Source organism: Olea europaea, unplaced genomic scaffold (assembly GCF_002742605.1).
Source record: "Olea europaea var. sylvestris unplaced genomic scaffold, O_europaea_v1 scaffold224, whole genome shotgun sequence".
Classification (NCBI taxonomy): Eukaryota; Viridiplantae; Streptophyta; class Magnoliopsida; order Lamiales; family Oleaceae; genus Olea; species Olea europaea.
The window spans coordinates 551,865-568,897 of NW_019240442.1; the positions used below are offsets into that span (position 1 = coordinate 551,865).

The window sequence follows — 17,033 nt, forward strand, 5'->3', positions numbered from 1 at the left end:
ACTTAACGGATTTGGACCGTAGGGAGTGTGGATCACACTTTAAAGATGGTAAATGGGGATTTTCCGCACCTCAAATATTGTCTTCTGTAGCTCAAGCTTCATACATGGATATTTTTTGTCAATTCCAAAATGTGAGGGGTAATGCACAATGGATCTAAAAGGTGGATAGTTTGGTGCCAATAAGCCTTGAATAAATTATGTTTTTACCGAAAAAAGGATAATTCACAAATGGACTAAAAAACAAAGTAACTCAGAATGTATAATACAATTTTTTTTTTATCATTAACTACCATTTTTTTATTTTATATTTAACTTTTTTATACTACATTTTATAACATATGTGTTATATTTTCATACACATTTCAATTTATATTTCCACCATCACAATTGTCACTGGTAACAAACACTATTACATTTGTAACACTTAATTTTATGACAATATTGTCATCGCCATTTATAGCATAATGTGTTACACAACGACAACCACTTGTAACGTACCATGTTACATTAGTAAGAACCAACACCAAACATCGCCACCATTAGCACCACCAGCTTACAATCACCTTCATAGTAAACCACCACTTACAAACCCTAAATTACTGACAATTTGAGAAAAAAATAATTTTTTAGAGAATGGGGCTCATCCAAGAGCATGATATGTGTACTTACTCATCATAAGAATGGTAAAAGTTTCTCCTCAATTTAAGTCTTAAAAGTTGATTGTCCTTTTGAACTTTGATCTTGGGTCTGTAGTCAATTAGATTGAGTTATCTCTTTGAAGACTTCTACTTGACTTACGTGCTTTAAACTCATTCTTCTTAATGAACTTTTCACAAGCTCTTTAGTTAAAACCTTTTGTAAGCGCATTTGCAATATTATCTATTGACTTCACATAGTCAGTTGATATAATTCTACTAGAGAGAGTCTTATAAAATGTTCAATGTTTTCATTATATATTACGTTCCCTCCAATAACTACTTGGCTATCACAATGAATACAGATTGCAAGGCACGTGTTTTGCGCAAGTATGACTATCCTCTAAGAAGTTTCAAAGTCATTTAGCTTCGAGTGTTAATCTGTAAAAATTATTTTAAATAATTCCTATACATGTAACATTGTTCTTCCTAAAAATATCATCTTCATCACCCATATCCTTCCTATCAAATTTGTTTGCTGACTTGGCAGCTTTGATCATGTTAACAAAATGCATGCCCTTAACGAGCATCTTTAAAGTAAAAAATTTCACACTTCAACAAATTCTTTCTTTTTTACTCTTTATTTTTCCCTTCTTCCAATAATCATTTAATGTTTTTCCCTCATTTTCAATTAATATATTTTTTAGATGAGAATATCTAAAATAATCAATATGCTATATGTAACTTACATAATGGAGCATTCAAACTTGCAATTTTATTAAAAAGCTAACATAATAAAAACAAATAGAGATTCATTTAGATCTCCAAATGAAAAGAATTAAACTCACTTTCGATTTTAAAATGTTAAAATAAATAATAGACCGAAACCTAATTTCATGAGATAGCTCTTTAAAATAAAGAGCATCTAACTCTTAAAGAATCTTGAGGATGATCCATCTATACAAAACATGAACTCAGATCTGCCAACATTATCCAATCCATAAAACATGAATTCAGATGTGCCTACATACTCCACTCTACACCTCTCATCAAAACAATGAACAATTTATAGAAAATGCATCGCTAAAATTTAATATTCACACTGACCTCTATCGTATGGATGTGTGCAAAATCAAAGTACAAGAAGAGAGAAAATTTTGAGCACAGAAAAGCAACAATTATATGAAAAGGGATAAGTTTACAACACTGCAACTCTTTCCCGGATGAGCTATAGAAGGTTCACTGAGTTCAACTTCAGTTTTCTTTTATGTTTTCTTCAAAATCAAATGTATTTGAAGAAATAGTTATAGCATATGCATAACAATTTCTGGATTTGGAACAATCAGAATACGGTCCAACCATAATTCAGTTTAAATTAAGTACCTTCCCACATGTAAGTTTTGTGGCTTAAATGAAAGGTAAAGAAAAAACTATTGTGGTTTTGCCCCATTAATAGTTGGAGCAGCACCTCTAGCTGCCTTGACATAGGCAACATACTCACTGAAGTGCATGGTAAATAAAAAGCAACAATTATATGAAAAGGAATAAGTTTACAACACTGCAACTCTTTCCCAGATGAGTTGTAGAAGGTTCACTGAGTTCAACTTCAGTTTTCTTTTATGTTTTCTTCAAAATCGAATGAATTTGAAGAAATAGTTATAGCATATGCATAACAATTTCTGGATTTGGAACAATCAGAATACGGTCCAACCATAATTCAGTTTAAATTAAGTACCTTCCCACAAGTAAGTTTTGGGGCTTAAATGAAAGGTAAAGAAAAAATTATTGTGGTTTTGCCCCATTAATAGTTGGAGCAGTACCTCTAGCTGCCTTGACATAGGCAACATACTCACTGAAGTGCATGGTAAATAAGGTGCTTTCGTAACGGGTAAGTCGAATACGCTTCCGCAGTGACTCGGTGATGGTGCTGTTGCAACCTGCCTTCCTAATCAATGAGTCAATTGCTTCTATCTTTGTCCAGCCTATATGGAAAAGGAAAACAAAAAATCAGATCCTTGAGTGTTAACGAAGAAAACATGTTGCACAAGGCTACGATTCTCTTCATAACCGAAGCAATTAGCTGGCTACAATTAGAATTTGCAAAGCCTATTTAGATCAGTTCTCTTAATGTTATGGAAATAATTAGTGATCAATATGTCGTCTGCAACTTAAAGGGCTTGTTTGATTTTTATTTTTTGAGAAGTGATAGTGTAAAGTGATTTTTTTGGTTAAAAAGTAGGGAAAAGATCAGGGTCCACATGCAAAATTATTTATTGGGAGAATAGTTTTAGGAAAAATTGATTTTGGAATAAACAAAATCAAACAAAAGCATGAAGTTTTTTCCTCAATATTAATCTATTATGACATTTTTGATCTTATTAGCAAGTTCAAAAAGAAACTATCAAACAAGTTGCCTTGGAAAAGAAAGAAGATATAGCTTGTTCAGATTATCTCGTGATTGTGAATAAGAGAGAGTCCTATCAGTCAACGCATTCCTCGTCATTACTGATAGGCGTATATCATGCCTTCCTCGTAGACTCAGTTACTTTACGGAGAGTCTCCATCAAGTGAATCTTTATAGGGCTTAAAGGGCTTGGAACTTTTTGTTTTGCTACATTGTTACTATTATTTTCTGTTATGAACGAATAGTAAGCATTAGAAGTTACCTTCATGAGCAGCCACCTCAGGCAGGTACGTGGCACTTCGCCTAGCATTATGGTCAGGATCAGTAAATTCAATAATCATTCCATGCTTTCCAACCTGCATAAACACACTAATCCATGAGAAAAAAACGATTTTCTTCCTGGGGATTGGCTTTATTTAAGTCCTGCATACAGAATTCAGTCAGGCGCAAGTCTTAGCTTTAGAATCAAGACATCTTACCTATACATCAAAATACATGGGAGTATTCCACAATCCAACTACACATTGTAGAAGGATTATAAACGCAAAATTAAGATTAACTCGTCATAATTGAATTTACAATCTGATCACCTCAGCACAACAATTTGGAAAGTATTAGTAAATAAAGGGATTAGCGTGAAAAACAAATGCGAACAATCTATTATTGCAGCATGTAAGACAACATATTTATAGAACTCTAACATAAAATTTGGGGATAGAGTATGAATTATAGTTGTCAATACAAAAGAAACTAGAAAGCTAAATAGTTTATAACCCTTTGTGTTGAGCGTGGGGACAACTTAGTATTAAATCACTTGATGCATCTGAGACTCAGTGCAATTATAGTCACTAGAGTTGACCATCTCTTGTAGAAGGAATCTTCTTTAACAAAATTCTGGATTTATAAAAACGAATATTTGGCCATTGGAACAATCGAAAGAATATTAGTCAGCCAAAGGACATAAACTGAGTATCCTAATCTTCTATTACTGATTTACTCTTAGCGAGTGTAGCAGTAGAAGAGGATTCGTCCAATTGTAACTGAACAATATATAATACAAGTAGAAACAGTTACCAGAGAAAACACAATAATTTATAATGCAAGTAGAAACAGTTACCGGAGACAATAACACAAAGATTTATACTTCTGATGATAATTGTCCACAAAAGATTAAAGAACCTATATCCTGTCACTGATCGTATATGTAACATTCCATTTTGCCCCCATCAAATTATTCAAAGCAACCTGTTTGCATTTGTGGGTTAAAAATGATGTGAAATTATATGATCGTGCAGTGACCATATACTGAATCAGAATATGACCAAATACCATCAAACATTAACAGAATGCATACTGTTGTTTGAACTTATCAAAATCTTGATCTAATACACGAAGATACTGTTGTGCAGTATGATACTGCATGCTAGTAGGATACAACGTATGTATCATAGTATACATGATCAAATAGCATATGCAGCATGCTAAGCAACATTGGAGGAACATAAAATGTTACACTAGTTCTAAGATGAATGCTAAGGTACTAACATAGACTGCATATTCAGATATAAACCACACATGGCACACATAAGAATGCTAGGAAATTCATAAGTTGGAACCCTACCTCCCAGTCAAGGTAGTCTCGAGCAGTCTCATAATTTGTCAGAATGGAAACTGTACATTGCAAGTAAGGCAATTCTTTAGCTTGTATTGGGGGAAATCGACGATCCCTAAGGGCACTGCAAAATATTAAAAATGAAGAATTAAATTAGTCACAGCTTTAAAACTGTTGGAAATTTAATGAGATGTTTCCAACAAGGAATTAATCACAAAATTACAACACACTAACGAAATAGTTACTCAAGAATACAATGGAGATGTCTAAAGTCCTTGTAAAAGTCAAGAACCTAAAACAAAATAAAAAAGTGGAACCCACCCATTTTACAAAGATACTCTTCAAAGCGATGAGAGTACTTAGTACAAGATCAAGTACAATTGTTGACATAGTTGGCCAAACTCCAGGCTGGTGATATGCACAAAGAAATCAAGAAGTACAAAAGACAACCAGGGGTAGGGAAAGGAAAAAGTTGAACCCCCATAACATCTAATCACTGAAGAGCTACAACAAATAAAATTCCACGTAGATACCCATCTAACGAGTTCTAAATTTATTCCAATCTGCATTCCTAAACCACATCTGCCAGCTTTACTCCATCCACATTTTGTACTTACTCCAATCCTAGGAATATGCACACTCACAGTCTCACAAACGTAAATAATATCTGAATTCCTTCACCCCAAGACACCAAGGAAAACATAACTATAAAATTGAACAGCCAGACATAAATTCTATAAATTTATTGTGATACAAGGATGTGTAACTATCATTTAGGACTAAAATTATTGTTGCTAATCCTCACTTCATAAACAGGTGTAAAGGGCACTAAACGCTAAAAAGTTGGACTAAAGAACGTGTACAAACTAATGAACAACAATGCAGTCAGTTGCCTTTATATGAAACGGATAAGAGTTATTTGATTAACTAATAAATCCCAAAAGAAAGAAGCTAATGGAATCTAAGAGACGATTTTTTAAAAATAACCTGAGTTATTCGTGTCTGTTTTCTCAGAAATGAAGTGCACAAAGAAAAATGCAACCGATACTGCGAATTTGAAAACTTTAATGTGGAAGCACCTTGTTAGAGCATAGTCCCTAAAACCACTGATGATGCAGTGAGCTTCAAGTGTCCCAATGCATCCACGTAAACGAGGCTCCCCTCCATTCACCACTTTCTTCCAGGTCACAAATAATGGGCTGAAACCAGTGTAATTTGGGACAACAATAAAACAATTTATCCACATTATTCTGGTCCTCCGCATGCATTTCATTTATAACAAGACAAAGTTTAAGTTATTTAAAGTGTTGCTTTTACACTTCTATTAAAAATGATAGGAAAAAGAACCAGCCATAGTAGTAACTAGTAATCTAAGCACAATGCCTCAAGGAAACTGTTAAAAATTAGAGAATGCATCCTTGCGATTTACAAGAGGATAAAGAACAATTAAATCCCACAAATTTAGTGCCTGTTTGGTAAGTTTAAATTGTTTGCTACGATATTATTTTCCACCACACATTCACACAATAAAATATTCTATACACAAACCAATAAATTTTTACCTTTTTTAATATTTTAACCATACGTTCTCCAAAAAATGCAACTCAAAACTCTTTAATTTCCCTGGGTGACAAACTGGGGCTTAATTCAGAAGAAATTCGCAAGGTGCTTAATATTAATGGGTGCAGAAAATAAGATAGGAAATGGTTTCTAAGTTTATGAAATAAATTCATCCTCTATTTTTATTTATTTATTTATTATTATTTTTTTTTTTTACTTTTTATTCTTCACACCATTAAGAGAAAATTTAAGCCAAAAATAGATATCTTATATTCAACCCCAAAATTCATTTTTTCCCCCAGAAAATTGCTATCCTCCAATTAAAAGATTAAAAGAAACAAAAAAGAAATCTGCTTTTGAGAAAACTTCCGTAATGTAATGGAGATAACTAAGTAAACACAATGCACAATAAAATTCATCCATCAACACAAACAATCCAGAAAAGAAATCAAATAAATAAAATTTTGCATGCAAATTTTCTTTTTTTACAGTAACTATGAACGGAGAAAAAAGCAATAAAAAAATGTAAAAACGTAATCATATAAATAATCGATCAATTATATTCCAATAAAAATTCAGAAAGAGTATGTGCAAAAATAGTAATAACATCAAAAAATTAAGTAAATAAGAAAAACCCAATAATAATCCAACGTAATAGACAAATATCGTACTGTTGACCCTCATCGAAGGCAGGATGAGGAGCTTGTTCGCTGTTGTAGTGAGCCACCAGCGTGTCAAAGCAGTAAACTGCCATTTCACTATTTGCCGACACCATTTTTTCTTAAAATAAGCTTTTCTTTTCCCGATTTTTTCCGCAGTTCAGCGAATTGAGTTGGATCGATCTGAATTAATGATCGAAATAAGGGTCGCCGATTAAAAATTTAAAATTAATCAGGAATCGTAAAATTCTAAGACCTTTTTAGCTCAATGGTAGAGTGAGGAGCTCTCTTCTGCTTCGGATCCGAGAATAATTGAGAGAGGAAACTTGCGCTTTTGGTCACCAATAAATTATATATTATGCGTCATTTTCCATAATTGATAAAATGGACGGTTAGGATTTTTTTTTTTTTTTTTCCTCTCTTGTAAAAAACTGAACATGCTCAAATTTGTTGTTGGCATTGCACTTTCTTTGCGAGCTGAATAAATTCTTGAAAATTATTCTAATACTTGTATTCCACGAGTTGAATATTTTTTATTTTTATTTTTATTTTTATTTTTATTTTTTTTGCTTATCCACTCGCATCAAATGTAATCATTATTACTACAATGGGAAAATGTTTATCCATTTGAAATAATATATTTATTCGTATTTGTCTAAAAGAAAAGTTCTTAACGCTACAAGATAGAATTGAATAGCTTATTGTCTAATAGTAGCACGTTGATCTATGTAGCCCCTCAACGCTTAAACGCCATGTCTAACGTAAATACATCTTGCAACAAAATTTGGAACACCCGGTCCAAATTGGAAAACAAAATTTATCCACACAACATTGTTGTCTGAAGGTTCACATTGTGATTTAATAAACATTTGGATGATTCTCACACCAAAATTTTACTTAACAACTTGAGTACATCTTACCCTGAATTCGCCACACTACGCCAATCAATTACCATGATGTATTGCCATTAGTCAAGAAATCAATATATAAAGGATCAATAAAGTATTACTTCATTACATAAAAAAGATCACAAATAAATACAGAACTACTACATAGGATGTCCTGAAGAAACTGAAGGTGAATCAAATCCCAAAGCCTGTTCAAAAAAGACATGCCACATTTTTCTTATTTTTCTAACTTCCTCCTTGGACTATTGGTTTAATTTTATCAATCCGAACCGTGTCTTCTCTTTTCCTTCTCTTTGTTGTGTTTCCTCTTGTCATCTGAAGCACGAGAGTGTCGCTTCTCTCGCTTTTCATGCTTCTCGCGTCTCTTCTCCTCACGCTTCATTTTCTTTCTGCTACTTTCATCTTCAGACTCTTCTTCATCGTTCCTTGCAGGTGCGATTGGCATGGAAGTATTCATCTTCTCGAATGACTCAGACTCCAGACCGGCAGGTAAACTTGATTCTTCCCGGGGACGAGGCACCCTGCCAATGTGTCGAAAGTTATTTAACACACCTGATTTTGTGTGGGATTTCTTCTGGGAAAATGGAGAGGCAGGGGACAAGAAAAAAAGAAAACATAAGAAAGAACCATACTTAGATAAACCAAGACCCTGAACCTGAGCAGCTTCAGCATGGCCAGCTCCCAAGTCTTCTGCAGTAGAACCTCGCTTTACAAGTTCAGCAAATTCATGTTTATCTAGTCGATTACCCTGAGACTTTTTTGCCCGTTTAGGAGCTAAGCCTAGAGCCTCTCTCATGGCTTGCTCCTCTTCCTCCTTGATCCTTCGTATCTCTTCTTTAATAGCCTCTGAATTTGCAGCCTCAGATTTTTTATCACGAGCATACCAGTGGAGGTCTTTCCCTGGAAGAATATAGGTTCAGACATAATATAATCCGAAATAAACCAACTAGTTATGTTTAAACCTCAAAAAGCGAGCACTCTTTAATAATGTATTCTCGGACAGAGTAGAGAAAGCTAAAAACTTCAGATAGAAATCACTCGGAAGTGCAGTTTCAAGGTTAACTGGTAGGAACACCAGAACTTTATGATGCACTCATGGCTGGAAAAGTTTTCCGTAAGATGCATGTAGGCTTTGTGGAATACCACCAGCACAAAAACTCAAGGATTTGTTTCCCCTTTACAGTTTAATATTATTTTATTTGTTCTTCTGATCTGCTGTAGAGGGCAAGAATTAAGTTTTTACACAATCCTTCTAGGACCAATGTTCTTATTCTTGTTGGATTCAAACTTAGTGTAGTAGGCTCTTGATCTAAATTCAGAAGTTCAAATTGAAATTTCAAATTTCCATAGACGAATGCACACAAACGACTTACCTTGGTTTGGAAGCAAGTTTGGAGATGTATTTTAAACAGAAGCAAATTCTTAGAGAACGAAAGGTACTCATTAGTAATGATAGTATGATACTAAGAGTTGTGCTACAATGGTAGAAACAACTTGAAGGATAGGGATATCACAACAAAGTAACACACTAAACAGAGAATCGCGCTTTGGAGTTGATGCAAAATTTGAGAAGACATTTTTGCCAGTTCATTATATGATGGGTTTATACAGATGAGACCGTAGTTTGTGTCAAATGGACCTTGAGTTGAAGACTATTCTACAAATTCTGTAACTTATCAATTCAAACTGGCATCCATGAGACTGATGAGCAAGTAAAAAATGGATATATGTCAAGCAGCCATAAGTGACAAGATGAGTATTCTTCTTCTTTCCAATATCGAAGATGCATAACAATATGCTTTACAAACAAAGGAAAGACAAAGTTGGTACAGAGCTACGAATCCTATATTGCATATAGCCCAATACATATATTGGGTACAAAACTACTCAAATTCATGTCTAAAAGTCCCAGATATGCAACAATAATGTGAAATTAACCGGCAAAGTTGCTGAAGGATCAAAAAAGGATAAAAGGGAAGGATTTGATACATGTTGGAGGTGTGAGAGATGCTGACAGGTCTCGATACAATCTGCCCTTTCATTTGTCACAAGATGGGTTTTGATTCTCATTCACATCCTCATCATCAAGTTCATTATTAGAAGTTAAAACTAGACATATTGATTTCGAAGAACCTATTTAACACAAATATGCAAAGAAAGAAGAATAAGATCCAGCACATATCCTAGGTGAGACTTCACTTATCATAAGTTGGACATGTCCACGAATCTCTTGACCAAGAGGAGTAGAAATTCATTAGTTGCTACTAAAAGAAGAAATTTGATGCTTCTGCAAGCTTTGGCAGCTCCTAAAGTGGAAGAAAAATTTGGGGGTGATGACTTCAGTAACAAAGTCAACTATATGGGAAGGCACATACTTGATCATCAACATAGTAGTAGCAAAAATATAGTATCTAAAGCAGCAGTAGCCGAGTAAATAATTCCCAGGGAAAACATCCTGATCCTTACAATAATCCTAGTGTTTAACATTGATGACGTTCCAGTTACTAGTAGGTATTTGGTACACATTGATATGGGCGAGCCTTGACAAGATGAAGTTTGGTCTTATCTCCTACACTCATACCTATGGATACTTCTCATATCTTATGGGAACAAACAAAAACTATAATAAGAAACCAAGTACTTGCACTTTCACTAGGACAAAAAAGAACCAGTTGAAAGAGGATCCAAAAGATCATACGCACAGCACAAAAACTAGTTTTCTCAACCAAAGTAATATCCGAACAATAACTCAACAACTAGACATACAAGTAACATCACTATGTAATATTATTTGAATCTAGCTGCACAAGGGTAGCTATCTAACATATATACATGTATCTTGATACAAAGACTTCAGCTTTACTGCTCACTTTTGTTGATAAATATAGAGTGAAGTTCACTTTATATTTCTACACACACGAATCTGTATCATCATCATAAGACATTTGCAAAAAGTTGAGTTAGACAAATTTTTTCCAAAATGACAATGGGATTAAGCAAACACAAGGTTCATTGGCGATGAAAGAAAGAAATGGATCTCGTGTTCCAAACAAACTCTTAGGGCATATTTTGAAAACTAAAATAGAAATGAATAGTGCCAACTCACGACTCATCATAATCTTCTAAAAAGGGATAAAAGCATATGTAGATTTATTTTTTACATATGGGCACAGAAAGAGGATAGAGGAAGTGAGAGCTGCAACTATGGAAGCATTTGCAATGGCCAAGAGTTACTTCTGTCGTGCATTCCATGGAAAAAGCAGAAACTCAGAAATAAGGAAACTAGAAGTCAGTTCATTCTAGTCAGAGATGGATAGAGTGATGGTTAGTTAATGACCAGGAAAGATGGTAAAAAGAGAACAAAATCACAAGCTTAACTACTGAATATCCAGTACAAGCCAAACATATACACACACATAGAGAGAGGTTTTTACCTTTCTGCCATCTTCCAACGGGTGCTTTGAGACTGTGACCTAAATAGTTTTCTCGATGTTTATCAGCTTTCACATCTTCCCAGCTAAACTCTGCAAATGAAAAACAATTATAAGTTAATGAATATTCCATGACAAAAGCATTTTCATCTTTATATGCTAAGGAGGCATAAACAATTCCAAAGAGAAGAAAGAAAAAATTAGATAAGTAAACAAGGTCTGAAACCACGTAGAACTTATTTTAGTAGTTTAAAAACTCACGGAACCATTGGTCAATAGGTACTTTATTTATGAAGACGAAGACAGATTGCAATTACATAATTTAGATCTTTCCCGAACCCCCATGGATGAAGTAAAGCATTATAGCTAGCCCACATGTTGACTCACATTCCAGAACTTCAAAATCGGTAGTAAATTGACACAAACTCACCTGAAATTAACGTTCAGATTGACTCGTTCATTTCATTGTTAAACCACGCCACAATTTCACAATTACAACTTTTTTTCTTTTTTCCACGTCTACTCAATTATTTTACCAGTACATAAATCTCATTCTAAATACTAATACGGAGTATTAACGAATTTGTGAGCTGTCATACACCTTTTTTATGCCTCATCATATCAAACCCTAACATCCTTACCCTTAAATTGTACTGTTGCAACTATGACGGAAACCAAATTTCAAAACAATAACACAAATTCATAATTAAATTTATTCAAACGCAATTACAACACGTCTAATTCACAAAGAATTCTTGATTTTGTATAGCGCATAGGAACCCTAAAATTGTGGAGCAAAATGAAGGAAAAAAGAACTTACGATCACGACCACCACGAACTCCACCTCTCGACGGATGGTACATCTTCTCCCTCTAGGTGTAAGTATTTGTATGCCTTCGGGGCGGGGCGGGGCGGGGCGGGCGGGAGAATTTTCGATCTGCCGAAGAGAGGAGATCAACGGAAAGAAAGAGACCGTGGGCTTTACAAAAGAGCCCTTACATATACACGTAATTTGTTTGGAAACCCCAAATACTACGAGGCATGGTAATTTTGCCCATTGGCATTTTCATCCTCAAAGGTTGACTAACAAACACATGTTGGTTCACAATCCCAAGGCATGTTTGATAGGATAAAGTATACAGACTAAAGAATAAAAATTAATTAAAATATTAACTAGTCTGAATTTGATTGAACCAACAAATTACATCACACGATCTAGTGTAGCAATGCCTTGAAAAATATTAATTATTATAAAAAAGAAGATAGATTTGTGTGTTTTATTGTGAATCAATACCCCATATTTATATGTTGCAATCAAAGTTGCAGGAGGGACAACGATCTTCCACAAATACTGCTTTATTGACAACATTAAGCCCTTGTCTAATCCCCAGTATTTTCGAAATATCTCTCTTATTTTCAACTATATATTTTTCAATAAAATAATATTACATGCAAATATAAAAATTTTCCTAATTTAACCACACATTATCTATCAAAACACTATTTCAAAATGGATTATTTCCAAAAAGATGGGACTCAAACATGCTTTAGTGATATATTGAGAATTTTCAAATCTAAGAAATGTAAGCAAAACTATTATATAGTTAGTTTCAATTACAATTAATGTTAAGTGTTATAAAATAATAAGAATTATGTTAGTTTTGTAGAAGGCAGTGTCTAGAAGCAGTGTCAAAAGATAATTTGAAAGGAAATAATTGGATAAAAAAGTTGACAATATTTTAAATCGACAAATTATAGAATGTGATGTGATATTATGTAAACCTTTATATCAACCTTGATGTACATGTAGAAAGATTTAAATAATAAATAATAATGAACGGTTAGCTGGTCTTACTTTTTTGCTCACGCTAAAAGAGTGTCTTTGGTTCGAATTGTAACTCTAATTAGAATCATTTTTATATGAGTCCATTTCTTATACCAGTTGCTCCTTTTCTACAAAATTTTTAACACGCTTGCATCATGAAATTCTATCAATTGGGTTAGCAAAAGTATTTCTTATTTTTTAACTCTTATCTATATTTCAAAATGTTATTATGTTGTAGCTCTTAAGAAGCACAATTTAATATGAATAACATGAAGAAAATAGTGTTGATATACTTGAAGAATCACAAGACAACTAAATAAATATTCAAGAAGAATATGTTGAGAATACATATTTTTAATAGTGCACAATATATGTATAATAGCTCCACCAAATTGCACTAAGATGGACACGGTAGAATTTGAAGAATACATGTTTGATTTTAACTCTTTTATAAAATATTAGTTCCTGGCCATGCAATGCATGGCTTAAATTTTGTTTAAGGTGATATTAGTGTGATGATTTATATTAGTATTGAATTTTTATTGTAATTCACTATTTTTAGCTTGTTTCATTTACTATGCTCTAATAAAGATTTTCATGTAGAATTTTTTTTGAGCTGTTTAGATGGAAAATAGTAGTTATACTTTTCAATAGGCAAATTCGCAGTAATAATTTTGTTTTGTTCGTGAAATAGGTTTTTTAAGTGTATATGAAAACTTGGTTATTATTATTTGCTGCAAATTATGTGAAACGTTTGTGCTGTAATTATTCTCAAAGTTCATGACATTTCCCAACGAGTAGCAAAAATAAGTGCAGCAGTATATCTGTTCATAAATATATTAGAAAGTTATATTTAAGGTATAAAATGAGAAGTATAAATATGGATTTGCTTTTATTTGTCCTAAATGAGTTGGTAAGAAGTATTTCTCTACGATTTCATCTGCAGTAGTTAATAAATAAATTATATTATTATAGATTATTTAACTTAATCTTATAAATATATAGACTGCTAAAGAAATTACTATGAAGGTTGATAAAAATTCTATAAAAATTCATATGATCAATTTTTTTAATCGTTTTATTGAATAATGATAATACATTTAACGAATATATAAATTATTTGCATAATGATTGTATTTAAAACACGTTGAATTAAACTTGTATAGAAAGAAAATTGAAATACAAATGGGATTATAATGATCACTTTCAAAAGTTGAATTAAGCTTGTAGAGAAAGAAAATTGAAATTCAAATGAGATTATAATGATCACTTTCAAAAGTTAATAGCGTTATTACAAAAGGAAGAAAATAAAACATTGATAAGAAATTGTTAAAACGGCAATTCTTTGATATACTTGCTATTTGAATACACGATACTTACATGATGGGTGATGAAAAGCTTTTTGTTCTTGGTTTCGACATCAATCATGATAGGGCATACCTATTAAAGCAAGAGAAAAGCTATTAGCAGAAGTAGAAAGAAACAAGACTAAAGTATATGTAGAAAAAATTGAGATTGAATTAATTAATGAATATAGACATTTAATTTGTTAATGCTTTTACCTTATTATAACTTTTGCTTTACATGATGGGGGCATTATAAAAAAAAGAAAAAAAAAAGTTACCTGCTTTGTTATGGTTATGATAAAAATATGGACGGAAAAAATATTCATTTTGACAGATATCTTTGACAATTTTTCGTTTGTATAAACGTATTTTCTCAGTTGAAACTGCTTCTAATGGATATCCGAAAATGAAGCATTCAATGTATTTGAGAAGAAGAACTTCAGAGTTTGGCCTACAGAAAAAATAGTTTGAAGTTATTTTATAGTAATGCTATAAATGTAAAATAAAATTGAATAGAAAAATAAATATTAAAGTAAATTGTTGAGATACTTACCCATTATTTTGAGAAGGTAGATACGGTATGATTTCCAATTTCATACGTTTATTTCTATGTTTTCGTAAATTTGGCTTCCCGAAGAAAATGTCAGTAGCTATTAATAATGATTGTACTACATCAAAAACTGGGGCTGCACGTAACTTGATTGCATCTGGTGTATGAATGTTGTGGCTGCAATCATATACTTGAAATTTCCACTTTTCAAAATCAACAAGAAAAATAAACCAACTGTTGTCTGGATATGCGACTGGAATCAATAAATAGTTGTGTGTTATCCAGGTCGAGCAAATGTAGGTAATTCTCCTTTTGTGTATTGCTCTAATGCCTGGAAATTATTCACAAAAGCGGTTGCTCCTCGTTTGATCATTGTGTACCAATGTACACACTCATTCTCGAATCGAAAGTCCATGATTGCATATTTTTTGGAAACCGGGGAAGATGTATCATAAATAAGTTTTCGCAATAGCTTTAATTCTATATCAATATGCTAGTAAAAAAAATTTAAATTAGCTATATTAATAACGAAGTAAAATTAATTAAGATTGCTAAAGTTGACTTACCACAATATTTATATCTTTAATTTGATTTATTATATTCATCAGCGAATGTCTTGCGTATTGATTGCCGATTTCATCTTTTCAGTATTCGCTATATAAGAAAAAATGAAATTGTTATTAAATAAGTAAAATACGAAATAGAATATTTAAGTTAACGAAGTTAATTTTAATATCTTACTCTGATGGATTTTCTGATATCCATTCTCTAATGTTTTTGTATTTGTCGATGTTATAATCTTCTAAAGTATTCGTTGCCGTTGGTGATGGAGATTGTGTCTCTTTTTGCTTACCTTTTTTTTCTTTTGTTGATCTTTCGACGTCTTCTACATGTTCAGATGTTGAAGGCATTTCAAATTCAGCTTGATTTGTTGGAGGGGGCAAATCATGTTGTACAGAGGCTACAATTGATTCCATATGTGATTTCCAATTGGTTAACTGATTTTGCATATTTTGATTTTGTTCATCAATGTAAGACTTCATTAAACCGAAACTGGTATCTACATAAGAATGCATGTCTGATTGTATGCCCTGAAAATGTTCCTCTTGATTTTTTTGCTGCACTTCAAAAAATTGTTTTTGATTGTCAATAAGTGTCTGACAGAGAGTTTGTTGATTTTCAAGAATCATATAATACCGAGCTTCTTGCTTTGTTGCTTCTTGAACGATCTGTGTCTTCAAGCTGTCGTAGAAATCAAAGACATCTTGTCTGTGTACATTGAACATCTGTTCCATATCTTGTTTAGTTACATAGTCTGAAGTACCGGAAGAAGTAGATTCAATTCTATTTGAACTGTGTACAGTTGTTTCTTGTGGATGTATGTTATATGCTCGAATTTGTTCTGTTGTATTTTCCAATTCACCATTGACAATGTTGTCTAGTGTACAATGTTGGTTGTCAGTTGGTAGTGAAAGAGTTGTATACCAGAATGTTTCCAATTCTGCTTCAGTAGGATTTAACATTGCAATTACTGTAATCTATTATTGTAATATTGTAATAAAATATCAGACGTATTCTCTAAAATTTATTTATAAAGAATGAAAGATATATTTAATTGTATACTGAAATGAACATACCTCTTCAGTAGCTAAAATTTCTTTAATAACATTTTTCGCTAATACCATTTGAGGCTGCCATTTATGCATTCGTGGACATTTTAAACTTGTATGGATACGGTGACCAAATTGTCGTCCAATTTTAGGAAAAGCTTCGTATATCCAATACTGAAATATAAGTAAAAAGGAATATTAACGTTTTTTACATGATTAAATTATATCGAATAGGGAATAAATGTAAGAAAATTACCTGGAATACAAGTGGATAACCATGCAATGAATATTTACATTCTGCTTGGTTATTTTGTTGCATTCTTCGTATTCTTTCAAGCTGTGATTCTTGTAATGAATGTAATAGAACAAAATACGCCTTACGTCCCCATGGATACATAAGAAATTCATCAAGCTGTTCAACCATTCCAAGAGTTCTGTAATCGATGTGTCTTCCAGTTGGTTTTAAAACACATTCGACAAACATAACTAATCC

The 17,033-nt window shown here is 32.6% G+C and overlaps 3 protein-coding genes across 5 annotated transcripts; all 3 read right to left on the bottom strand.

Annotated features, from left to right (window-relative positions):
• Positions 1–1,813: 1,813 nt before the first annotated feature.
• LOC111381000 (uncharacterized protein At2g38710-like) lies at positions 1,814–7,237 on the bottom strand. Of its 3 annotated transcripts, none has more exons than XM_023004684.1 (6): positions 6,883–7,208; positions 5,731–5,850; positions 4,661–4,775; positions 3,302–3,395; positions 2,481–2,617; positions 1,814–2,128 (listed from the first exon to the last, which is right to left on the bottom strand). In XM_023004684.1, the coding sequence occupies exons 1-6, from the start codon at positions 6,984–6,986 to the stop codon at positions 2,066–2,068; spliced, it is 633 nt and encodes a 210-aa protein (XP_022860452.1). In that variant the 5' UTR covers positions 6,987–7,208; the 3' UTR covers positions 1,814–2,065. The 3 variants fall into 3 exon arrangements, with proteins under 3 accessions (XP_022860452.1, XP_022860454.1, XP_022860453.1); XM_023004685.1 differs by lacking the exon at positions 1,814–2,128 and having other exon boundaries at positions 2,166–2,617; positions 6,883–7,053; positions 7,127–7,236; XM_023004686.1 differs by lacking the exons at positions 1,814–2,128; positions 5,731–5,850 and having other exon boundaries at positions 2,149–2,617; positions 6,883–7,053; positions 7,127–7,237.
• A 592-nt stretch (positions 7,238–7,829) lies between these two features.
• LOC111381006 (multiple myeloma tumor-associated protein 2 homolog) lies at positions 7,830–12,221 on the bottom strand. The gene is made up of 4 exons (XM_023004694.1): positions 12,030–12,221; positions 11,213–11,302; positions 8,411–8,678; positions 7,830–8,299 (listed from the first exon to the last, which is right to left on the bottom strand). Exons 1-4 carry the CDS (start codon positions 12,070–12,072, stop codon positions 8,038–8,040), a joined length of 663 nt encoding a protein of 220 aa, XP_022860462.1. The 5' UTR covers positions 12,073–12,221; the 3' UTR covers positions 7,830–8,037.
• Positions 12,222–15,664: 3,443 nt separating this feature from the next.
• Positions 15,665–17,027, bottom strand: LOC111381014. Its single transcript, XM_023004703.1, has 3 exons — positions 16,797–17,027; positions 16,568–16,714; positions 15,665–16,468 (listed from the first exon to the last, which is right to left on the bottom strand). Exons 1-3 carry the CDS (start codon positions 17,022–17,024, stop codon positions 15,668–15,670), a joined length of 1,176 nt encoding a protein of 391 aa, XP_022860471.1. The 5' UTR covers positions 17,025–17,027; the 3' UTR covers positions 15,665–15,667.
• Between the last annotated feature and the right edge of the window lie 6 nt (positions 17,028–17,033).

What these genes read in the sequence shown, in the direction of transcription:
- LOC111381006 (XM_023004694.1), bottom strand. Translation starts at nt 12,072, where the DNA reads ATGTACCATCCGTCGAGAGGTGGAGTTCGTGGTGGTCGTGATC. An exon ending in CGTTGGAAGATGGCAGAAAG is followed by an intron (nt 8,679 to 11,212) that starts GTAAAAACCTCT and finishes ATATTCTTCCAG; the next exon opens with GGAAAGACCTCCACTGGTAT. An exon ending in CAGGGTCTTGGTTTATCTAA is followed by an intron (nt 8,300 to 8,410) that starts GTATGGTTCTTT and finishes ACACATTGGCAG; the next exon opens with GGTGCCTCGTCCCCGGGAAG.
- LOC111381014 (XM_023004703.1), bottom strand. Translation starts at nt 17,024, where the DNA reads ATGTTTGTCGAATGTGTTTTAAAACCAACTGGAAGACACATCGATTAC. An exon ending in GTTATCCACTTGTATTCCAG is followed by an intron (nt 16,715 to 16,796) that starts GTAATTTTCTTA and finishes CTTATATTTCAG; the next exon opens with TATTGGATATACGAAGCTTT. An exon ending in AAATTTTAGCTACTGAAGAG is followed by an intron (nt 16,469 to 16,567) that starts GTATGTTCATTT and finishes TTACAATAATAG; the next exon opens with ATTACAGTAATTGCAATGTT.
- LOC111381000 (XM_023004684.1), bottom strand. Translation starts at nt 6,986, where the DNA reads ATGGTGTCGGCAAATAGTGAAATGGCAGTTTACTGCTTTGACACGCTG. An exon ending in GAGACTACCTTGACTGGGAG is followed by an intron (nt 3,396 to 4,660) that starts GTAGGGTTCCAA and finishes GTGTTTATGCAG; the next exon opens with GTTGGAAAGCATGGAATGAT. An exon ending in TGAGGTGGCTGCTCATGAAG is followed by an intron (nt 2,618 to 3,301) that starts GTAACTTCTAAT and finishes TTTTCCATATAG; the next exon opens with GCTGGACAAAGATAGAAGCA.